The sequence below is a fragment of the Melanerpes formicivorus genome, unplaced genomic scaffold (assembly GCF_026170545.1).
Source record: "Melanerpes formicivorus ecotype bairdi unplaced genomic scaffold, bMelFor1.0.p_v2 SCAF_60, whole genome shotgun sequence".
In the NCBI taxonomy this organism is placed as follows: Eukaryota; Metazoa; Chordata; class Aves; order Piciformes; family Picidae; genus Melanerpes; species Melanerpes formicivorus.
This window is the reverse complement of record NW_027142412.1, coordinates 3,300,124-3,322,112: the sequence shown is the minus strand read 5'-3', so window position 1 is coordinate 3,322,112 and position 21,989 is coordinate 3,300,124. Positions and strand designations below refer to the sequence as shown.

The 21,989-nt window shown below is 66.9% G+C and overlaps 2 protein-coding genes across 4 annotated transcripts; both read left to right on the top strand.

Annotated features, from left to right (window-relative positions):
- The first annotated feature begins 288 nt into the window (after positions 1 to 288).
- Positions 289 to 12,330, top strand: TBC1D10A (TBC1 domain family member 10A). Of its 2 annotated transcripts, XM_068161859.1 has the most exons (10): positions 289 to 556; positions 4,041 to 4,140; positions 8,057 to 8,164; positions 8,741 to 8,847; positions 9,442 to 9,556; positions 9,644 to 9,709; positions 10,100 to 10,289; positions 10,611 to 10,765; positions 10,975 to 11,301; positions 11,979 to 12,330. In XM_068161859.1, the coding sequence occupies exons 1-10, from the start codon at positions 357 to 359 to the stop codon at positions 11,979 to 11,981; spliced, it is 1,371 nt and encodes a 456-aa protein (XP_068017960.1). In that variant the 5' UTR covers positions 289 to 356; the 3' UTR covers positions 11,982 to 12,330. The 2 variants fall into 2 exon arrangements, with proteins under 2 accessions (XP_068017960.1, XP_068017959.1); XM_068161858.1 differs by having other exon boundaries at positions 10,975 to 12,330.
- A 1,445-nt stretch (positions 12,331 to 13,775) lies between these two features.
- Positions 13,776 to 19,477, top strand: CASTOR1 (cytosolic arginine sensor for mTORC1 subunit 1). 2 transcript variants are annotated; one of them, XM_068161857.1, is made up of 9 exons: positions 13,776 to 13,944; positions 14,064 to 14,134; positions 16,524 to 16,717; positions 16,851 to 16,983; positions 17,202 to 17,325; positions 17,960 to 18,073; positions 18,178 to 18,260; positions 18,575 to 18,665; positions 18,760 to 19,477. In XM_068161857.1, exons 1-9 carry the CDS (start codon positions 13,832 to 13,834, stop codon positions 18,935 to 18,937), a joined length of 1,101 nt encoding a protein of 366 aa, XP_068017958.1. In that variant the 5' UTR covers positions 13,776 to 13,831; the 3' UTR covers positions 18,938 to 19,477. The 2 variants fall into 2 exon arrangements, with proteins under 2 accessions (XP_068017958.1, XP_068017957.1); XM_068161856.1 differs by having other exon boundaries at positions 18,575 to 18,669; positions 18,760 to 18,907.
- Positions 19,478 to 21,989: the final 2,512 nt, after the last annotated feature.

Sequence of the window (21,989 nt, the reverse complement as noted above, 5' to 3'; positions counted from 1 at the left end):
CCCCTGCAGCTCCAGTGCATTCCTAATCCCCCTGTGTCCAGCCCGGTCCCGCTGCGGAGCCGGTCCGCGGCCCCAGCCCCACTGCGGAGCCGGTCCGCAGCCCCGCTGCCCGTCCTGCCCCCGCCCCGAGCCTCACGCAGAGCCGCCCCGTCTCTGCCCGCCTTGACAGACAGCTCCCTCCCGCCTGCTAAGCCAATCATCTCCGGGGGCGGGTCGCCTCCGGCTTCATCCTTGCAGCTGGTTGGCAGGGGGCTCCGCTCCCGCCCAATAGCGTCGTGGCCGGGCGGGCGTGGGGGTGTGGCCGCCGCCGTGGCCGCGGCATGGAGGAGCGGCCGCCGAGCCGCTGAGCCGCCGCCATGGCCAAGAGCCGCGGGGGCGGCGGGCCCGGCTCGCCCGGCGGGAGCCTGGCTGGCACCCGGGAGAGCTTGGCCGAGCCGGGCGGCGACGAGCTCAGCTCCCTCGGCTCTGACTCCGAGGTGAACGGCGGCGGCGGCCCCGAAGAGCGGCGCGTCGACAAGTTCGGGTTTATCGTGGGCAGCCGCGGCGCCGAGGGGACGTGAGTGGGGCCGGGGCCGAGGCGGGGTGCGCGCATCGGGCCTGCAGGAGCCGCCCTAGGCCCCGCTCGAGGCCGCCTCCGGGCCCTGGGCTGCCGCGGGGCCGGGCCGCGGGGCCTCGGCCGCTGGGCCGGGCCGGTAACGGCTCTTCCCGCCCCGGGGGGAAGGGTTGTCATCCGCCCCCGGCCCCGCGGCCCGGAAGAGCAGCAGCTCCTGGGGCGGGCTGCGGGGGAGCGGGCGAGGGCCCGCAGCGCTGCTTTGGCTCCGGCAGGCCGCCGAGGAGCCAGCGCGGGCTGCCCCGGGCCCTCCCGGCGCCAGGCCCGCAGCGGGGGGCGGCCCGGGGCCGGGGTCTGCTCCGGGGCCGCTGCGGAGGGGACACCGGTGTTCCCAGCTCGCGGGGCAGCGCCTCCGTGGCAGGGGCGGGTTTGGACTAGGTGGTCTTTAAGGTCCTTCCCAACCAAACCATTCCATGGCTCTGTGACCCCTCGGGGGTTTAATCGCTCTCGGAGGAGCGGCACCGGCAGCAGCTGGGCAAGGACTCTCCCGTGCCCCGGCCTTCAGTGCCACCGCCGTCCCCAGGGTGTGCTGTGTGCCCACGCTGGAGGCTGCAGCAGCCACGATGTGAGCAAGAGCCCCGAAGGCTGCTCCCACTTCCCCCCCATCCCTCCTGCATGGATCAGGGGAAGGGCTGGAGCGCTGCGTCCCTCCCAGGCGGGGTGGCTGGAGGCTGCCAGCAGCGCCGAGGCCTCCGTGCCGAGGTCAGTGGCTGGTCCCCTCCCGGCCTCTCCTCCTCCAAGAGCTGGATTCCCATGTATTTTTGGCCACCGTCGAGCTAGGGAGGGCTTGCAGTTGTTGGGTGTCCTGCCAGCGGAGCCGGCATCAGCAGTCGCCTGCGGTGCCTTGCCGGGAGGAAGCTGGGAGAGGAAGCTGGAGTCGGCCCCCAGCACCCATGGCACCGCCAGCCCAGGGCGCCGGGCCCTAGGGCGGTGTCAGCACCCAGGAATGCGCTCTGGGCTGCTGGGGAGCTGGTTCCACAGCTTGCTTGGTGTTTGCCTTCCCGGCCGTGGTTTCACAGCTGCGCCCGGAGAGGCACAGGGCCGCGGCAGGGACGGTGGGTGGCAGCTTGCCCCTCTCCAGCTGGGATATTACCTGGAGCAGGCTCCTCATCCTCATGCTCTGGTGTTGGTTGGGCCCTGTGCCTCAGTTTCCCCATCTCCAGGGAGCCCCTCACAAGCCTGTGGGTGTTACTCTGCCAGTGTAGCAGGAGAGGTTGTTGGTGCTGGGCAGGGTGCATGGTGCTGGGTGATAAAGGCTGTCCCTGCCCACGGCTCAGCACTGCGGGAGCAGGCTGGCCTCTCCTGCATGGGGAGCTGCACCCCATCCCATGCACACACAGCGAGTTCTGGGGGTGTCCTGCCTGTTGTCATTTTGTCCTTGAGTGCTTGGTGTGATAATGTCCCTGCCCCTGATGTTCAGCAGACAGTGGTTTGCCAGCCCGAGCTTCTGGTGCTGGAGACAGGTGGGGACTGCAGTCACTGGGGACTGAGCTTTCCTCCTGTGTCCCACAGATGCTCTGGGGTTCAATCCTGCTCTCCTCAGGGCTTTTATCCGCTCTCCATCTGTCCAGGAGTGCATAAACAAGAGCACATGGCCCCGACCCATGGCAGGCAGACCTGGGGTCCCTCCAGCTGGAGGGGTTTGGGGAAGCAAAGGCAGGGCAAGGGGGTGTGCTGGCAACCTGTGGAGGGTCTGGAAGCACAAGGAGGACTCATGGGGTGTCCTAGGCCCTGTGGAAGGTGAGGGGCATGAGGAAGGGCTGAGCTGTGAGGTTGTCACCCACAGCATGGCTGCAGAGAATCACCTTCCCTGCCCAGGGCATCTCACTCCCCTCCAGCCTGCCGTGCTCCCACCACATCCTCCATCCTCCCAGCCGCAGCCATCTGAAACGCCTCTGGTCCTTGCTCCCTGCCCGCTGCCAAGCAGCCATCAGCTGGTAACAGCTTCCAGGCTGGGCTGGCAGGGCTCCAGCAGGCCCACGGCCAGCTGCTGTATCCAGCGTCCAGTACTCCCGAGCTTCCCACGCCGCGCAGAGCCGCAGCTCCTTCGGCAGCGCGGGCTGCCCGGCCTGGGGCCAGCCTTCCCCGGGCTGCCCGGCCTGGGGCCAGCCTTCCCCGGGCTGCCCGGCCTGGGGCCAGCCTTCCCCGGGCTGCCCGGCCTGGGGCCAGCCTTCCCCGGGCTGCCCGGCCTGGGGCCAGCCTTCCCCGGGCCCCGAGCTGCCGGCCGGGGAGCTGCCGGCCCGGGGAGCCGCCGGGCGCTCCGGGGAGGGTGGGGCGGCTGCAGCGAGCGAAGCGAATCCCTTCGGAGCAGGGTTGCTCTCCCAAACAATCGTGCTCAGCCCTGTTTGACCCGCTGCAGTGGGTGGGAGCCGGCGGGGAGGGGCTGGGCAGGGGGCAGGGCTGGGCAGCAAGCAGGGCTGAGCAGGGAGCAGGGCTGGGCAGGGAGCAGGGCTGGGCAGGCAGCGGGGCTGGGCAGGGAGCAGGGAGCAGGGCGGTGCTGCCAGCCGGACGTGGCCCTGGGCTCGCAGCGCTGCTCGTTTTCTGGCTCCCAACGCCGATGAGTCTGGGAGGAGGCAGCCTCCGTGTGTCATGCAGTGGGGCTGGGTGCTCTGCACCTTTCTGGGGCATGCTCAGTGCCCAGACCACCATCTTCAGGTCCGTGGGAAGGGTTTGGCTGCTCCTGGGATCAACACGGCCCTGGGGCATCAACTCTGCTGAAGTTGACCCTTCTTAAGTGATGGCTCGAAGCAGTTTCTGTCCTCCCAAGGATGGCCATGGCCAGGGGCTGGCCGAGCTGTCTTGTCACCCACCTCCAAGCTGTTGAAGGGCAGGAGGGTGGCACAGGGAGTCTGTAGGTGTGGTGCCAGCTTTGGTGTGGCAGGAGCAGCATCCCCCCTGCCTTCTCAGGGTTAAATTGGATTCCCCAAGTAGGAACAACTGCAGAACACTCCCCATCCCTCCTGGGGGACCCTTGGCCGGGCTCTGTGCCGGGCCTGGAGCAGGGCCAGGGTTTTTGGCTGGGAGCAGGCCCAGGGCCCTGCAGATGAGATGATGCTTATGGCCTCAGCTTGCTCCATCTGCAGCCGGCCCCTGCGGCGGAGTCAGCGCGCTGAGCTCAGCCGGCAGCTCTCGCTGCACTCCTGCTTCCTCGACTTCCTGATGTGCCCCAGGTTGGGCACACAGGTCCCCAGGGCTGCCAAAGCACAGCCCAGGCTGCTCCCTAGAGATTTTGAGCTGCTGGGGGGTGGTGAGCTCGGGGGTGGTGAACGCTTCCGGCAGCGCCAAGCAGCCGCTGGAACCAACGCTGCTGCTCCTGAGCCTGCCCTGCCTGGGGAGGGGACGCCCAGCGTGCTGGGGAGGATGCTCAGGGGGGCTCTGTGCTGCAGGGAGGGCACTGTGCTGACTGACCTCCCCTCCCCTGACCCTGCAGGCTGGAGGAGGTGCCCTTGGAGGTGCTGCGGCAGCGAGAGTCCAAATGGCTGGACATGCTCAACAACTGGGACAAGTGGATGGCCAAAAAGCACAAGAAGGTAAGGGGCAGTGGCTGTGTGCCCAGGGGCAGTGGCTGTGTGCCCAGGGGCAGTGGCTGTGTGCCCTGGGGCAGTGGCTGTGAGCCCAGGGGCAGTGGCTGTGTGCCCAGGGGCAGTGGCTGTGTGCCCTGGGGCAGTGGCTGTGTGCCCAGGGGCAGTGGCTGTGAGCCCCAGGGGCAGTGGCTGTGAGCCCAGGGGCAGTGGCTGTGTGCCCTGGGGCAGTGGCTGTGTCCCCCAGGGGCAGTGGCTGTGAGCCCAGGGGCAGTGGCTGTGTGCCCAGGGGCAGTGGCTGTGTGCCCAGGGGCAGTGGCTGTGAGCCCAGGGGCAGTGGCTGTGTGCCCAGGGGCAGTGGCTGTGTGCCCAGGGGCAGTGGCTGTGAGCCCAGGGGCAGTGGCTGTGTGCCCAGGGGCAGTGGCTATGTGCCCAGGGGCAGTGGCTGTGTGCCCAGGGGCAGTGGCTGTGAGCCCAGGGGCAGTGGCTGTGTGCCCAGGGGCAGTGGCTGTGTGCCCTGGGGCTGCCCCACCACAGCTGTGCAGCAGGGAGAGGCAGCACAGAGGGACAGCTGGCTGCAGCTGTGTCCCCGTGGGGCTTTGGGGCAGCCTTGCTTGTCACCAGGTCCCCACAGACAGACAGACAGACACGTTGGATGATGCTTGGGCGGGCTGATCCCTCCCTGTGACGTTCTGGGGGTGGGAGGGAAGCTGGAGCTTGCAGTGGGGGCGGGGGTGTGCTGAGCCTGCAGTCTCTGAGCCAGCCCCTGCTCCTGCCCCTGTCTGCTCCCCACTGGGCTGGAGCCTTCCTAGGGCTTCTTTGGCTGCCTGCAGGGAATTGTTTGGTCATGGAAACTTCTCTTCTGAGCATCTTGTCGACCAAAAAAAGCTGTGGGTAGGAAATGTTGGAGCCTGATGCTGGGCTGCAGACCGAGGTCCCCAGGAGACCCCTGGTGCTGCGTGCCAGGTGGCTCCATGGCTTGGCCCTCTGGGGGCTCCCTGACCTCCTGAGCCTGTGAATGAGGCAGGGATGGGATGCAGCAGGTCCCAGCTTGCTGTTGTGTGTCTGCTGGCAGCCCTGAGGCAGCTGGCACGGGCCATGGTGCCTGAGAGTGGCCGAAGGGCAGCATCCTGCTCCTGCTCCTCCTCCTCCCTGCTGCTGGCAGAGCTTCCTGGCACCGCTCTGTGTGCTGGGCTCCCAGAGCGCTGTCCCTGCTTGGTGCCTGGTGAAAGAGGCAGGAATCCCTCCTCTTGTTTCTTGGCTGCTCACAAAGGATTTGGGAAGAGCTTTTTGGGCCGTGGCAGGCAGGAGCTTTGTTCCGGAGAGCTTCCACTGCGCTCCGGCCGGGCCGCAGCCTGGGAGCCTGCTCCAGCTGCCCTGTGCCTGCCACAGGAGCTGCCCTGTGCCTGCCACAGGAGCTGCCCTGGGCCCAGCACAGGAGCTGCCCTGTGCCTGCCACAGGAGCTGCCCCAGCACAGGAGCTGCCCTGGGCCTGCCACAGGAGCTGCCCTGGGCCCAGCACAGGAGCTGCCCTGTGCCTGCCACAGGAGCTGCCCTGTGCCTGCCACAGGAGCTGCCCTGGGCCTGCCACAGGAGCTGCCCTGGGCCCAGCACAGGAGCTGCCCTGTGCCTGCCACAGGAGCTGCCCTGTGCCCAGCACAGGAGCTGCCCTGTGCCTGCCACAGGAGCTGCCCCAGCACAGGAGCTGCCCTGTGCCTGCCACAGGAGCTGCCCTGGGCCCAGCACAGGAGCTGCCCTGTGCCTGCCACAGGAGCTGCCCTGTGCCTGCCACAGGAGCTGCCCTGGCCCCAGCACAGGAGCTGCCCTGGCCCCAGCACAGGAGCTGCCCTGTGCCTGCCACAGGAGCTGCCCTGGGCCCAGCACAGGAGCTGCCCTGGCCCCAGCACAGGAGCTGCCCTGTGCCTGCCACAGGAGCTGCCCTGGCCCCCAGCACAGGAGCTGCCCTGGGCCTGCCACAGGAGCTGCCCTGTGCCTGCCACAGGAGCTGCCCTGGGCCCAGCACAGGAGCTGCCCTGGCCCCCAGCACAGGAGCTGCCCCAGCACAGGAGCTGCCCTGGGCTCCAGCTGAGCTGCTGGAGGTCTCTCTGGGCCTGATGTGCTGGGGTAGCCTATCCTGCACCACAAATCCGTGCCTGGAGCTGCTCAGGGAAGGGTGCCAGGGCTGGCCCTGGGCTCTGGCAGGAGGCTGGCTGCTTTGGCACGGGGCCATGGCCCCCGTGTGGCACGGGCCCTGCTGCTTCGGAGCAGCTCCCTGTGCCTCCAGAAGCCCTGTTTCTTCCCTGGCTGCCACACCAGCGCTGGCTGGCAGCCCAGGGATCTCTCCTGCTGGGCTCACTGACACCTGCAACTGCTCCAGGATCCCCAGACGCTGCTTCCTTCACCTGCCTGGCCTGGATCCCACGGGAGCTGAGCCGTGCCGGTGCTGCGTGCCCGTCCTTGCCCTTTGCAGCCAGGCTGAAGGAGGGCAGGTGGTGTGGGCAGCTCCTGCTGCTCCCCAGCGTTCTGATTGCTCTGTGCTTTCAGCAGCCCTCACCCCAAATGTGCTCCTGCTCCCCTGGAGGGGCAGAGTGGGAGCCCAGGGGCTGGGTGCTCCCATCCAGGATCTGAAGGGATGAGGTGCTCAGCCTCTTGGCCCTGGCTGTGCTGAGCCTGGCCAGCTGGAGGGGCTGCCAAACCGAAACCCAGCAAGGCAGCTTCCTTCCTGGCAGCTTATCCAGCAGGAAGGGGAGCAGGCTCCAAGAGGGAGAGCTGCCCGCGGCCGCCCCGGGCATCGCCCGATGCCTTCCCTGCCAGCACCGGGGCCCCGGGGCCTGCCCGGGGGAGGGAGCAGCTCTGCAGGGGGGAGAGCAGACCCTCCCACTTCATGGCGTTGGCACCGTGCTGGAACCAGCTGAGCTAGGCTGGCACATGGGGAGAGGGAGTTCTGGCAAGCAGGAGAGGCCAGGGGAGGCTTTGGGAGCTGCTGGGTAGGGGTTGGGAAGCGCTGGCACGGTGTCGCCAGCTGTGCCACCCTGGTGGGGGCATGTGGCCTGGAGGCCCTGCAGGGCTCTTGGGGGGGTAGCTGTGCACTGAGCTCGTGGGTCCCAGCTTGCTGAGTGACCTGGCCTGTGGGAAGGTGGTGTGGTCACTTCTCCACCCACCCAGCCCCCAGGGGCCTTAGGGTGGCCCCTGCTGGGTGCTGGCAGCGCAGGGTTCAGCTCAGCTGGCTCAGCGGTGGGGGTAGGTACCAGCAGGTGCTGCCTCAAATGGACTTTGGTCCTGGCTGGTGCTCAGTGCCAAGGAAACCAGAGGATGTCTGTGAGCAAGGAGCTGGCCCCAGGAGCTGCCCATGCGTGGAGCTGGCTCAGTGCTGTCCTTCTGGCCAGGCTGAGCGGGTGGAAAAGTGGAGGTGTTCAGAAGGGTTGACCTCCCTGCTCTCCATGGCCCCATGGGTGAGCAGGAGGGCAGGACCAGGGGCTGGGGAGCCCTACCCAGTGCCCCCAGTCCTTCCCCCCGCTTGGCTCCAGTGTTTGATTTTCCAGCTCCCAGCAGGATCCTGCTTTGAGGTGGAGCTGGGCTTGTTTGAAGCTGCTTGGAAGCCACAAAGCCTTGGCTGGGCTCCTGGCAGCCATCCACAGCTTCCTCTTGCTGCTGCAGCTCCAGCTGCCATCCAGGCTGGCATCTGGAGTGCCATGCTGTGGAGAAGGGGGTGGGCAGTGTCTCCTGTGCCGTGCCCAGACGCTGTCATGGGTTGTGAGGCAGGGCTCCCTGTCCCGGGGTACAGAGACACATCCCCTTGTACGAGGAGGCAGCAGGGCACCAGCCTGGGGCCGTGGTGCTGGGCCTGGCTCCCCCCTTACCCCAGGGCCGCCTTGCTCCCTGCTGCTCCGTGATTCCCCTGTGACAGCTGCACCTCTGCCCTCAGATCCGGCTGCGGTGCCAGAAGGGGATCCCCCCCTCGCTGCGGGGCAGGGCCTGGCAGTACCTCTCGGGGAGCAAGGTCAAGCTGGAGCAGAACATGGGCAAGTTTGATGTGAGTACTGCTGGGCAGGGGGCAGTGCTGGGGTGATGCCTGCTCCCTGCAGGGCTGGGGTGTGAGTGGGGGCTCCAGAGGCTGTCTGTGGGCTGATGGGGCCTCGTGGGAGGCCTTCTTGCTCTCCCCACTCCCTGATAGCAGACTGGAGCCAGGTGGGAGTTGGTCTCTTCTTCCAAGGAGCAAGTGAGAGGACAAGAGGAAACAGCCTCCAACAGCACCAGGGCAGGTTTAGGTTGGACATGAGGAACAGTTTCTTCCCCCAAAGGCTTGTCAAGGCCTGTCCCAGGCTGCTGAGGGCACTGGTGGAGTCCCCATCCCTAGAGTGGTTTCAAGCCATGGAGATGTGGTGCTGAGGGCCATGGCTTGGTGGTGCCCTGGCAGTGCTGGGGCAGCGCTGGGGCAGCACTGGGGCTGGGTGATCTTAGAGATCTCTTCTAACCTGAGTGATTCTGCATTGCAGCAGAGCTAGATCCAGCCCTGTGGCTGCTCCTTGGGCTCCCTGGGGCCCTGCATGCAGGAGCAGGGCTGTCTGCTGGTGCAGGCTGTTGCTCACCCTGTGCCCCTCCTGCCCAGGAACTGGATCTCCTGCCAGGCGAAGCCAAGTGGCTGGATGTGATCGAGCGAGATCTGCACCGGCAGTTCCCCTTCCACGAGATGTTTGTCTCCCGTGGAGGCCATGGGTAAGGGCAGCTGCTGTGTGGCTGACCCAGAGCCCCCCTGGGCTGGGCCAGCACTGTGGGATGGGCGCTGTCTGTCCCCCCTCCCCGAGCCACGCTCGTCCCCCACAGTGTCCCCTTCAGTGCTCCCCCCGTGCTCCCCAGCTCACAGCATGAGATTTCTGGGGCTGTGGTGCATAGGTCACAGCCCTCAGCACCAGCTCTGGCGCCCAGGGGCCTGGGTGTTGCTGTGCAGGAGGGCAGAGGGAGGAGGCTGTGGCCTCTGTTCCCCCTCTGTTCCCATCAGTGAGCGTCTCACTCCTGAGCTGGCAGCAGGGTCCCTACCCCACCGTGGCTCCCCCCGAGCCAGCGTCCCTGGGAGGCGGTTGCTGCCTGCCTCCCCTCTCGTCCCGGGCAGGCTGGGGCTCTGTGTGCAGCGCCCCCCGGCGCAGAGCTGCGGTCACTGCGTCCCTCAGCGCCGGGATGCCAAGCTGAGGACTGACCCCGGCTCCTGGGGGGGGCCGCTGGCGCTGCTGGGCCAGCAGCTGACGATGTGCCCCTGGCCCACGGCCGTGTCCGTGCCCTGTGCCCACCTCTCCTGCCCCGGTGTCTCCACAGGCAGCAGGACCTGTTCCGGGTGCTGAAGGCCTACACCCTGTACCGCCCCGAGGAGGGCTACTGCCAGGCCCAGGCGCCCATCGCCGCCGTGCTGCTCATGCACATGCCAGCTGAGGTAGGGGCAGGGAGGGCAGGGCCCAGCAGCAGGGTGCTGGTCTCTGGGGGCACGCTGGGCCTTCACACCCTCTCCCTTGGCTTGCAGCAAGCGTTCTGGTGCCTGGTGCAGATCTGTGAGAAGTATCTCCCTGGCTACTACAGCGAGAAGCTGGTGAGTGAGGGGCCCGTGGTGTGTTCAGCAGGGGCAGGGACCTGTGATGTCTCTAGCTTGAAACCCAGCTCCTCACCACAGAGGGAAGGGAGGTTGGAGACATCCTGAGTGCTCCCATGGTCTCTGTCTTGTGCCACAGCCCCCAGGAGCATCCCACAGTCAGGGATAGAGGGGCTCAGTGTGGCTTTGCTGCTGTCTGTGGGGCACAGATCTTCTCCCACAGCCAGGTCTGGAGGGTGGGTGGGCACTGGGGAGCTGATTCCAGGACTGGGCTGAGGCTAAGGTGCTGTCTGTGGGGCACAGATCTGCCCCCACAGCCAGGTCTGGAGGGTGGGTGGGCCTGGGCTGCAGTTAAAGTGCCCACTGGGGTTCTTGCTGCTGTCCCTGCAGGAGGCCATTCAGCTGGATGGGCAGATCCTCTTCTCGCTGCTGCACAAGGTCTCACCTGTGGCCTACAAGCACCTGAGCAAGCAGAAGATCGACCCCATCCTCTACATGACGGAGTGGTTCATGTGCGCCTTCTCCCGCACCCTGCCCTGGAGCTCCGTCCTGCGTGTCTGGGACATGTTCTTCTGTGAAGGTAGAGGCTCCCCACCATCCTCTTCCTCCTGAGGTGGCACACAGATAGAGCTTGAGGCTACAGCAGGAGCACTGCCGTGGCTGCTTGCCTGAGCCTGGCACGTAGGACCTGTTGTGGGGCAGGTTTGGGGCAGCCACGTGCCGGGGATGGAGAGCAGGCTCTTTCCCTGGGGGCTGGAGGGCGCACAGGGTCCCAGATCCACTCTTGTGCTTGTCCTGAGTGCTGGCAGGATGGGAGCCTGGTGCCCCACAACACCTGAGGGACAGTGACAGCGTCACCCTGTGCTGCTGGACACTCAGCGCCCTGCCTCTCCCCTTGCAGGGGTGAAGATCATCTTCCGGGTGGGCCTCGTGCTTCTCAAACACACCCTGGGCTCCTCGGACAAGCTCAAGTCGTGCCAGGGCCAGTATGAGACCATGGAGAGGCTGAGGGCCCTCAGCCCCAAGATCATGCAGGAGGCCTTCCTGGTGCAGGAGGTGAGGCGCTGGGCAGGGTCTGGGTGCCAGCCGGTTGGCCACGCTGCCCGCCCGGACCGGCCCCGGATGGGCATCGCTGGCACGCAGCAGGGGGCGACCCCCGGAAGGCCTCCGCTGGGGGCTCCCTCTGCTGCGGGGGCTGGCTGCGGGGCACAGCCAGCTGCCGGGCGGCAGTGGGGACGCTGATGGCGGCGGTGCGCCCCCCGCAGGTGATCGAGCTGCCGGTGACGGAGCGTCAGATCGAGCGGGAGCACCTGATCCAGCTGAAGAAGTGGCGGGAGACGCACGGGGAGCTGCAGTGCAAGTCCCCCCCGCGCCTGCACGGGGCCAAGGCCATCAGCGAGGCCGAGCCCCCTCCCCGCAAGGCGCTGGAGCCCGCGCCCTCCATCATCGCGCCCCCGGGGCCAGCCCCCGTGCCCAAGGCCCGCAAGAGCAAGGAGAAGAGCCGAGAGAAGAGCCCGGCCGGCCCCACCGCCGGCCCCGGGGCCGAGGGCAACGGAGCGCCCGGCTCGGCCCGGGAGCTGCTGCACCCCCAGGTCTCCCCCCACCACCAGTCCAAGGAGAGCCTGAGCTCCCGGGAGAGCGAGGACACGTACTTGTAGGGCCGGCGTGGCCGTGGGGCCCTCCCCCGGGCAGCTGGGCTGCGCACGGACCCCGGGCTCAAGGACACCCAGCTGCCCGTGGCGCCCAGCGCTGGGGGCTCTGGGCGGCAGAGGTGGGGACAGGCCGGCCGGTGCGGCTCCCGGGGACACCGTGTTCCCCGCCCGCAGGGGTGCTCGACGCCGGGGCCTTCATCCCTGGGGGCTCAGCCGGCCGTGGTGACCAAAGGGCCAGCTCAGGGCTGTGCTGGGTGCCCACCCCAGCAGGGTGCTGGCACCAGGAGCTGTGGAGCCCTGGCAGGGGGTGGCTGAGCCACCCGAGCGCCTTCCCCATGGCTGTGGGAGCCCCTCGGGCACTCCTCCCTGTCCCAGAGCCCCTCAACCACCACCCAAGGGTCCCTCCTGCAGCCCTCGACCCTGTGCCGGCCGCGCAGACCCAGGCCCCGCCCCCGAGCACTCGTGCCTGGTGCAGGGGGACTGGGGGTACGCGAGGAGCCGGGGGGCCACCCCTCACCCCCTCCTCTTTATCTAGCGAGGATATATCAAGCTGTAGCCCTGTATGTAGTGCCCCACTGACCTACTCACTGAGCCTATTTATTGTTCCTCCGTGGCAGTAACCGTCGCAGGACAGGGACCGAGGCAGGATGCGCCGGAGGCAGCGGGATGTGATGCCAGACCACAGCCGTGGGGCTAAAGCCCTCCCATCCCTCCCCCTCCCTCCCCTCTTCCCATTTCCTGGGCTCCCCACAGCTCAAGGGGAGCCTTCACCCCCCTGCTGCTACCCACCCCCCACCCCCTGAGGCCTCAGCAGAGGTGAGGAGGGGCGGGCAAGCGGCTGGGTGCTCCCCGTGCTGGGGGCCCCTCTCTCCCCCCTGCCTTCCCCAGGGGCCAGGGGCAGCTTTGTAAAATACAGCGGGGAAGCGGTTTTGTACAAAGGGGTAAATAAAGCAGGATTGTGTAAAGGCACTGCAGCTCCCAGCCTGGCTCCTCCTCACCCTCTGCTGCCATGGGGCGAAGGGTGGCATGGGGCTGGGTGGGGGTGGCACCTCCCACTTCCTGCTACATCGGCTTCAGCGAGACACCCTGGCCTGCTGTCACCACCCCAGCAGAGACACTCGGGGGGGTCAAGCCCGGACCTGGCTGCTCTGTCTCGCCCAGCCCTGAGGGGCCAGGTGCTGGGGAGGGTCCTGGGAAGCGTCCTGCTGCTCTTACACCTCAGTCATCACCCCAGCTGACACCCAAGGTGGCCAAGCCTGGACCTGGCTGCTCTGTCTGACCTCACCCTGAGGAACAGGTACTGAGAAGAGTCCTGCTGCTGTCACCTCTGTCACCACTCCACTAGAGACAGCAAGGTAGCCAAGCCTGGACCTGGGGGTCAGATGCTGGAGAGGGTCCTGGAAAGAGACTTGCTGTTTTGTCACCATGCCAGTGGAGCCTCTCAGGGTGGCCAAACCCTGGCTGGCCTCCCTGTCTCACCCAGCCCTGGGGGACAGGTGCTGGGGAGGGTCCTGGGAAGAGCCCTGCTGCTGTCACCACCCCAGTGGAGGCACCCAGGGTGGCTAAGCTCTGAGCCAGCCTCTCTGTGTTAGCCAGCCCTGCAGCTGGCCCTGTTTTCAGTGTAAATGGGAGGATGCTGAGACCTGTCCCAGCTTGTGATGGTGGCTGCCAGGCTCTGGGGGCATCTTTGTGGGGCTGCTGTGGGGTAAGCTCCTTTCCCAGCACCCAAACCTGTCCCCTTCGTAGTGTCACAGTTCTTGTGGCTGAACAGAGGCAGGAGGCCCCTAATTTATCCTGACTGGTGCTGGTGGGGGCTGAGCTGGGCTGGTAGCAGGAGAGTTGGGGTCTGGCTCGACACCCTGGGGCTCTAAGTTGGGACTGCTCCAGGCATCCAGGTTGGAGCTGCTCCAGCTCTCCACTGTGGGCACCCCGGGGCTCTGGATGTGGGCTGGTTTGGGCATCATGGGGCTCTGAACTGGGTCTGGTCCTGGCACACCGGGTGAGGTCCAGTTCCGGCCCTAAGGGGTGCAGGTCGGGGCTGTCCGAGGTACTCTGGAACTCTGGGCTGAGGCTGCTCCGGGCATCCCCGAGCCTGCGCGATGGGTCCGGTGTGGGCACCCCGGGGGCTCTGAACCGGGTCTAGTGCTGGGGGTCCGGGTCGCCTCCAGTTCAGGCTACCCTGGGCTGGGGCTGCTTCAGGCTTCCGGGGGCTGAGAGCTGGGTCCGGACTGGGCACCCCAGTCCGCTCCGCACATCCCGGCGCTCCGGGTCCGACCCGGCGTGGGCACCCCGAAGCTCCCGGTGGGTGCACTGGGGCCGGTGCCACGGCGGGGCGGTCCCGGGGCCGGGTGCCGGGGCAGGGCGGGGTTGTCGTTGCGCCTCCCTTGACGCGGGGCGGGGCCGGGGCCGCGTCTACAGCGGCGGCGGCGGCGGCGGCGGCTGGTCCCGGTGCTGGTGCGGCGGGTCCGCCATGGACCTGCACATCCTGGAGCACCGGGTGCGGGTGCTGAGCCTGGCGCGCCGCGGGCTCTGGCTCTACACCCACCCGCTGCTCAAGCTGCTCTTCCTGCCCCAGCGCTGCAGGTACCGGCCTTCCTCCTTTTCGTTCTCCTCCTCCTCCAGCTCCCCAACCCCCTCCCGCTCTTCCTCCATCCCCCTGCCCGGCCGCTGCTGGGGTCGGCGACGTCGGTTTCTCCTCCCAGGTGCAAGTTCTTCAGTCTGACGGAGACCCCCGAGGACTACACCATCATGCTGGACGAGGAGGGCTTCAAAGGTACCCTGTGGTGGCTCTTGCAGCCACCCCGTCCCTGGCAGGGTGGGCTGGCCCCGCAGACAGCGTTGTGCATGTTCTCAGCCCGGGCCCGGGCCGCAGGGAGCAAGTCCTGGCTTGCAGCAAGGCTCCCTCGGTACGTGCCCATCCCTGGGGCGCCCGGCCTCAGAGCTCCCAGCCCCTGGGCGCCCGCACCAGGGATGTGCCAGCTTGCCCGGCCCAGGCTCTCCCCACTAATAACCTGCTTCCAGGCAGCGCTGCAGCTCCGCCGGCTCATGGGATCAAACTGGGAAACAGCCGAAGGCGGTCTGTGGGAAGCCTGGTGCTGGCTGGAAGGTCGGGCCGGGGTGCAGGTACCTGCCGGGATGCCTGCCGTCAGCACTGCTGGCTCCCTGCCTGCACGGGGGGCTGCTGCCATCCCTCCTGCCACCGTCCCCATGGCTGCCTTTAGCTAGCGAGGGCTGGGGCCGGCAGAGAGGGGCCCATTCTGCACCCACCCTGGCTGGCAGGAGGGAGCCCAGCCCTGGCATGTGGCCTGGCAGCAGGGACCAGGTTTTGGGGAGTCCTGGGGGTGGGGGGCACTCGAGGCCATCCAGGCCGGTTTCTCTCAGTGAGAGGTGGCACTGGGTGATGTCCCCACCGCGGGTAACCCAGCATGGGTCCAAGCATCACCATCCCCACCGGTGCTACCAGCCCGACGGGCTGTCTCGGGGGGGCCGGATCCTGGCCTGGTTTCCCACGCCCAAACCTTCCTGCCCAGGAGCCGGCCACAGCTTTATCACCTTGGACGTGCCCCAAGGAGCAAGGGTCAGCCCTCCGGCCTTGGGGCAGTGGCTGGACGGAGCCAGCTGCCACCTCCTTCCCAGCCTTGCAGACGGGGCAGGGGCTGTGGGGCTGAGCTCTCCGGAGCCAGGGCCATCCCCCACGTATTGTTTTATTTCGGGGCCTGTGGACAAATGTTCCTCGATCCCGAGGGGAGGGCGGGAAGTGCCGAACAATGGTGCTGCGAGCCGGCAGCCCCGCTGCACCCTCTGTTCCTCCCCCCACCAGGGTTGGGGGGCTGCCAGCATTTCCCCGCTGAGGGGCTAGGCAGGGGACCCCCTGCCGCACCCCTTCTCTTCCCTTGGGGATCCAGATTAAGCCCCGGGGTGGGTGGCAGGGGTACGGCAGGGTCCCCTCCGCTGCCTCGCCCATGGTGGTGTTGAAAAGCCATTAAGTGGAGAGTGCTGGGACAGGACCCCGTGTCCCCATGTGTCCTAACCCCACCTTCCCCCCCGCGCGTCCCCGAGGCTCAGCCCTGGGCCGGAGCCGAGGCCGTTCTGGCGCTTCCTGCGCAGGAACAGGCGCTGGGAACACCCACCGAGGCTCCGGGATCCGGCCCCGCTCCCGCCCTGCCCCGAGCCACGGTTCGGCAGCGGGATACGGAGCCTGTCCGGTGATAGGGTCCCGCCATGGGTGCCAGACCCCTCCCTGGGGCGACCTCCCCATTGCAGCTGCCGTGATGGCTGGGTGCCCACCGAAGGGCTGGGTGCTTGTGGGGGCCTGTGGGTGCTGTTTCGTCTTGGTTTGGAGACCCCCGGAGGTACAGACCTCCCCCAGTCCCTTCCAGAGAGCACTGTGGGGTAGGGAAAGGTGTGCTGCGTGGTGTGCTTGGATGGGTCCTGGAGCACCCCAGCGGTGCCAGCCCCTCTCCTGGGCAGATGGGTGAGTGCAGCAAGGGGGACATGGGCACAGCCTCTTGTCACCTCAGCCCCAGGGCAGGAAGGAGCTGGCCAGGAGCCAGCCAACAAAAGCACCTTTTGGGAAGCAGCCCTGGCCCCCTTCCAGCCTGGGCTTGGCCTGTCCTGGCTGGGCTGGCACAAGGTGCTGGCATCCTAGGAATGGCAGCGTGGCCCTTTCCCTTGTCCCCTCTGGTGCCACATGTCCCCACCCTAAGCATCCTTGGTGCTGGGCTGGGGGATCCTGGGGTAGCAGGGATTATCCAGGCAGCCCCAGGGCTTTGGCAGTGCCAGTTTTGGGGTGCAGTGTGCCCTGACACCCACTGGCACCCAGGCCAGGGTGCTGCTGCAGGGAGGAGAGGTGCACCCCGGGGCTCAGGGGAGTCAGAGCCTCAGCAGCACACATCGCTGCGGCCACATTCCGGTGCCACCTCAGCACCTGGAGTGGCTGAGCCCCATCCAGCCCTGCCACACACGAATGGGGCTGGCTTGCACCCCCAAACCAGCATCTCCAGCCCCCGAGCTGGGGCTGATGCTGCCCTGGCAGTGCTCCCCTCCCGAGGGGACACGCGTTGTGAGCCCCGCGGCAGGGGCTGGCGCCGGGTGCCGCTGGGCCGTGCCGTGCCCTCGGCGGGGGAGCCCCGTGCCTCAGTTTCCCCTTACGCCCCGCACAGAGCTGCCGCCCTCCGAGTTCATGCAGGTGGCAGATTCCACCTGGCTGGTGCTCAGCGTGGTCTCCAACGGCCGGGCACCCTCTGGCAGCCAGGCCACCGGCGTCACCAAGATCGCCCGCTCCGTCATCGCGCCGCTGGCCGAGCACCACGTCTCCGTGCTGATGCTCTCCACCTACCAGACCGACTTCATCCTGGTGAGCCCACGCTGGCTGGGGGTGGGCACGGTGGGGCTCGGGCTCCTGTGGAGCTGGGTGGGGACCCAGCCGTCCCCAGCCGGCAGAAGGGGGGCGGTGGTGGTGCTGGGCCTGATGCCGCAGCCCTGGCCAGGTGCGGGAGCGGGACCTGCCGGTGGTGATCCACACGCTGGCCGGGGAGTTCGACATCTACAAGGAGGAGAGCGGCGAGTGTGTCCCTGTCACCTGTGACGACGTGAGCAACGGCTTCCTCAAGTCCAAGCCGGGTGAGTGGCACGGGGTCCCGTGTGCCCCCACGGCCACCTGGTTCCCGCTGAGATGCTCCGGGCTCCCACCGGTGGTACCCGCAGCCTCGGGGGACCCCTGGAGCCACCCTTCTGTGCCCTGAGGGATGCCGAGCCGTGGCCGCGGTGGCCACGAGGTGGCGCTGCGGTACTGTCCCCGAGCTGTGCCCACACCTGACGGGAGGCTGTTCCCCTGCCAGCCGCCAGCCCCACGCTGCACCCCGTGCAGAGCCCCCAGACTCGCTTCTGCATCCTGACTGTGGCCCCCGACACACTGCCTGCCATCGCCACCATGCTCATTGACGTCCTCTTCTACTCCCACAGGTGGGTCCTGGGTACAGGGACATGGTGGTGGCTCCTTGCCTGGTCCCACCTGAACCTCGGTGTCACTTCCTCCACCCTTGCTCCCAGTGGCTTTTCACGTGCTGGGTGTGTGTTCAAACCGGTTTTGTCCTCTTGAGTGTGCTGGAGGGGCTGCAGCCCTGTGGGTGCTGAGGTCCTGCTGCCTCCTCCCAGGTGGCAGCCGTGAGGTGGCCCAGGGGCATGGGAAGCCCCAGTGCAGCAAACTTTGGGGAAGGGGGGATTGTGAAACAGGAGGAGGTGGTAATGATGCTGGGGGGAGGGGATGCTGCTGGCCAAGTCCTGGCCATGCAGCCCGGGGTGCAGTCCCTTCCGGTGGGACACTCCTGCTGTGGAGGCACCACGGTGCTTTGGGAACGCTGCAGAGCCCTGTGTCACCCCTGTCCTGTGTGTGGCAAGCACCTGCTGACCCCCAGCTCCATGGCTCTGCGAGCTTGCAGACCTAATGGGCAGCACCTGCTCCCATCCCCCCTCTCCTCCACCCTGCAGCATCCCAGCAGGATGCCTGAACATGCCCAGTGCCACCAGTAGGACCTCTCACAATTTTGGGGCTCATTGCCCCCCCCTGTGGCTCCTTTCCCCCCTCCCCACTCCACAGCCCCCCCAGGGAGGCTGGAGCCAGCAGCCAGGACCTCGACTCCATCACCTTCTTCGCCTTCTCCCTCATCGAGGGCTACATCTCCATCGTGATGGACGCCGAGACCCAGAAGCGGTAGGTGCCACCCGTGGGGCTGTCCCTCTGTCTGTCCCAGCCCAGGGCTGGGGACACAGGAAGAGGGGAGGGACAGTGCTACACTCAGCTCTGCCCTCTCTCAGGTTCCCAAGTGACCTTCTGCTGACCAGTTCCACGGGGGAGTTGTGGCGGATGGTGCGGATCGGTGGGCAGCCCCTCGGCTTCGGTGAGTGTGACCGTGGTGGCCGTGTCCCCCCTCCCTCCCTGTGCCACCACACTACCCAGGGAATGCTTTGGGTGATGCTCCTCCTGTGTGTCCCCACGGCTGTGCCTCCAGGCTGTGCCACCACCCTACCCCGGGAGAGCTTTCAGGGGACGATGTTCTTCAGGGTGATGCTCTCCCTGCTTGTCCCCATGGCACTTAGCTGCCTCACCACCCTGCCCAGGGATGGATCCTTTGGGGTGGTACTGTCCCTCCACGTCCACATGGCTGTGCCACCAGGGCCACCCCCTCACCCCAGGGTCCCTTTGCCTCCCCAGACGAGTGTGGCATCGTGGCACAGATCGCCGAGCCGCTGGCTGCCGCCGACATCTCAGCCTATTACATCAGCACCTTCAACTTCGACCACGCCCTGGTGAGCCCCCGCCCCTTCCCGGGAACCCACCGCCCCGGGGCTGTGCCCTCGGGGCTGAGCCCTGCTCTGTGTGTGCCCTCCCCCTGGCAGGTCCCCGAGGAGGGCATCGCTGAGGTCATCCAGCTGCTGCAACAGCGCCAGGAGAGCGGCAGATAGCGGCCGGCTGCCCCGCGGTGGGTGGCCCTGCGTGGTGGCACCGCGGGACCCCCACCCCCTCCCTTCTTTCTCTTTCATTTTTAAGGCTCCCCTCGGTGTGGGGCAGAGCTAGGTGCAGGGTCACTGCCTGTCCACTGGAAATAGGGTGGCTCTGGGGACCCGGTGGCCTTGTGGCAGGGGGGACAGTGTCCCCACAATGCCACTCTCTGCCTCCAGCCCTGCCTGTGTGGGGCTGGGGGGCTCAGGAGAAAGGGGAATGTCCCCAGGGACCTACTGGAGCAGAGGACACTGGGGGGACACGCCAGAGAGCAGTGATGTGCCACCATGGTGCTGGGGGTGAGGGGTCCTCACACCCTTAAGTGTCCCCATGGCTGGCCTCCTTGGATGAGGGGATGGCCATGATGCCCTGGGGCACCCCTGGGCCAGCTCCCTGTCTGCTGAAAACATCCCTGGGGCTGGGCTCCCCCCCTGCAAAAATCTCCTAGGAGGGAGGGCTGTGGTTCAGCCCCAGCCCTGTGTCCCCTCTGGGGTGGCCCTGTGTTGTTGTCTGGGCTGTCACCTCTGGGGGGGGGATGAGGGTGTCCCCCCAGCTCCTCCCAAGCTGTACTTTCACCTTGTTTTTAATAACTCAATAAAAGTGGTGTTATTTTTATTTCCCTGGAGCCCTGGGGGGGAGGTGGCCCAGAGCTCCTCCCTGCTGTGGGGGCACTGGGTGGGCTGGGATGTGGCTGGGGCACATGGACACTGCCATAAGGGGAGGAGATCACCTGCCCGTGTGTTTTGGGTGAAAAGGGGGGAGGTGGCAGCCAGACGGCATGACAGCAGCCCTGGGGCTGGAGATGCTTCTGCCACGGCACCACGGCACCTCCCAGCCAGGTGGGATGCCCTGAGCAGGAGCTGTCGCCTCCTGGGGCACCTGGAGGGTTCTGTGGTGGTACCCCAGGGGTGGTGCCACCCCAGGGGTGGTGCCTGGTCAGTGAGCAGGACAGGATGGGAGCACGAGTGTGGTGGACTCCTCCTTGGGCTCTTCCCTCAGGACGGGGCTCAGGCTGGTGGGTGACCGTGCCACCGCTCCTGTCCCCCAGCCCCAGTGCCTGCTCTCCCGTGCACCACGTGGCAGCGTGCCGGGGTCCTGGCCGTGCCCTCCCCACGTCAGCTCCAGCTGCTGCCGGTCGCCGGTCCCGAGTCATGGGACGCCGGTGACGCGCGCCGGGCGATGAGGAAACCGCAGCTGCCCCATGCGGTCACCGGCGCTATTTGTGTCGCCGCTGGGTATTGCACAGTCCCCCGCCGCCCGCTTTCCGCTGCCCCTGCGGCCTGGCCTGGCCTGGCAGGGATCCCAGGTGGAGCCCCAGGATGTGACAGTGGCATGCAGGGGGGGCAGGACCACCAGTGGCCGTGCGGGAGGTGAGGGTCGGCGCTCTCTGCCTGCGCGGGTCAGCTCGTCTGGATGGGGCACCTGGGGTCCTGCCCGGGCATCCTGCGTGGTGGAGGGTGCATGGGGTGAGGGAAGGAGGGAAGGAGGGAGGGGTGGGCGGGTGGAGGGAGGAAGGGATGGATAGATGGATGGGTAGCTGGGTGGATGCATGCATAGCTGGGCAGATGGAGGGATGGATAGCTGGGTGGATGCATGCATAGCTGGGCAGATGGAGGGATGGATGGTGGGATGGAGGGATGGATGGTGGGATGGATGGATGGATGGATGGATGGATGGAGAGTAGATGGGCAGTGGATGAATGAATGGCTGGATGATGGGTTTGATGGATGGATACATAGGTGGAAGGATGGATGGACAGATGTACAGGTAGATGGTTAGGCAGGTGGCTAACAGCCTGTCTGACTAGAGAGATGAACAAACCCCTTCAGTCAAGCAGGTGTGGAGAGGGAAGGATATTCTCCTGGCTCCTTCACCCCTTCAGGCCTGCCCTGGGCATGACCCTGCCTGCCCCAGGCCCACTTCTGCCAGGGGACATCCCAAGGAGGGGGAGGAGGCGGCAGAGGCAGCTGGTGGAGGAAGCAGTGCCAGCCTCACTCTTGCAGCGGGAGTCCTGCAGAGGGAAGAGTAGTTAGGAGGGGAAATGCTGGGGAAAGACAACAGTTCTGGAAGTGAGTCACAGCTGTGCTCTTCTGCCCCAGAGGGGAGGTATTTCTGGGCTGTCCAGCTGTGCCACCACCAAGCCTCTGAATGGCAAATGTGGCACGGAGCAGCTGCCTCTGCTCACGTCAGCAACTTCTGGTGGTCACCAAAACCAGCTGGCTTGCGACACCGCTCGGCAGCCTGACCGAACGCATCCCTTCGGATGCAGCAGGAGCAGCCAGCACTGCTGCCAAGCTCCTCTCAGACTCCATCTCCTGGGAAAGGAAAGGTGAGAGGGGCAATGGGGTTTGCACTGGGTGCTGCTGGCAGTGCCAAGGCCATGCCAGGCCCTGGGGCCACAGAAGTTGGGTTCTCCCATGGTGGCATTGCATAAGAGTGACGCAGCAGTGAGGGCACCGCTGCCCGCACAAAGCTTCCGCTGCCCTCGGCCCTTGTGCCCTTGGGCAACACCCAGGGCCCCGTGTGGGTCCTGCTGTGGCTGTGTGGCACTGGGAAGTTGCATTTCCTCCCATGGGGCTCCTATGGGTGCTGCTGGGCAGAGCGGTTGCGCTGTGCTGCCTGGTGTCTCCTCTGTGGCCAGCACCCAAATGTGTCACGCTGAGGGGCGGGTGGGTGTGAGCAGGCAGAGCACCTGATGGAGCATCACTGGGGGCAGTCCCCAGCCATGCTGGGATGCTGCCTACTTCCCAGCCTTCCACCTCCCTCCTTCCCAGGCCAGATTTTCAGCTCCCACAGCTGGACTTGGGTTGCAAAGTCCTCCCTGCTGACACCTACATGTCCCCCCATGGCCAGCATCCCCAGGTGCCACCGCCACCGGAGCCTTGCACTTGTGCTTTGGGGCAGCTGGAGCCGGTTTGGGTTCACCCGGCCTGCCAGGCACCCAGCAGCAGGGCTGGCATGACTCAATGCAGCCCTTTCCCAAGAACCAGGTCATGGGGTTCCAGCGACAGCGGCGGGGCCGGGTGCGGGGCGGGCGGTGGAACCGGGCGCTCCCGGGGCTGGACCTACCGAGACTCCCTCGAGGAATTGAATTGAATCGAAGAACATCCCCATCGCCTGCCCGGCA

Bases quoted from the DNA above. Each gene is read 5' to 3' on its own strand.
- TBC1D10A (XM_068161858.1), top strand. From the start codon at position 357: ATGGCCAAGAGCCGCGGGGGCGGCGGGCCCGGCTCGCCCGGCGGGAGC. The intron at 4,141-8,056 runs GTAAGGGGCAGT...CTCTGCCCTCAG, and splicing joins TGGCCAAAAAGCACAAGAAG to ATCCGGCTGCGGTGCCAGAA. The intron at 8,848-9,441 runs GTAAGGGCAGCT...GTGTCTCCACAG, and splicing joins GTCTCCCGTGGAGGCCATGG to GCAGCAGGACCTGTTCCGGG.
- CASTOR1 (XM_068161857.1), top strand. From the start codon at position 13,832: ATGGACCTGCACATCCTGGAGCACCGGGTGCGGGTGCTGAGCCTGGCG. The intron at 16,984-17,201 runs GTGAGTGGCACG...TTCCCCTGCCAG, and splicing joins CTTCCTCAAGTCCAAGCCGG to CCGCCAGCCCCACGCTGCAC. The intron at 17,326-17,959 runs GTGGGTCCTGGG...CCCACTCCACAG, and splicing joins GTCCTCTTCTACTCCCACAG to CCCCCCCAGGGAGGCTGGAG.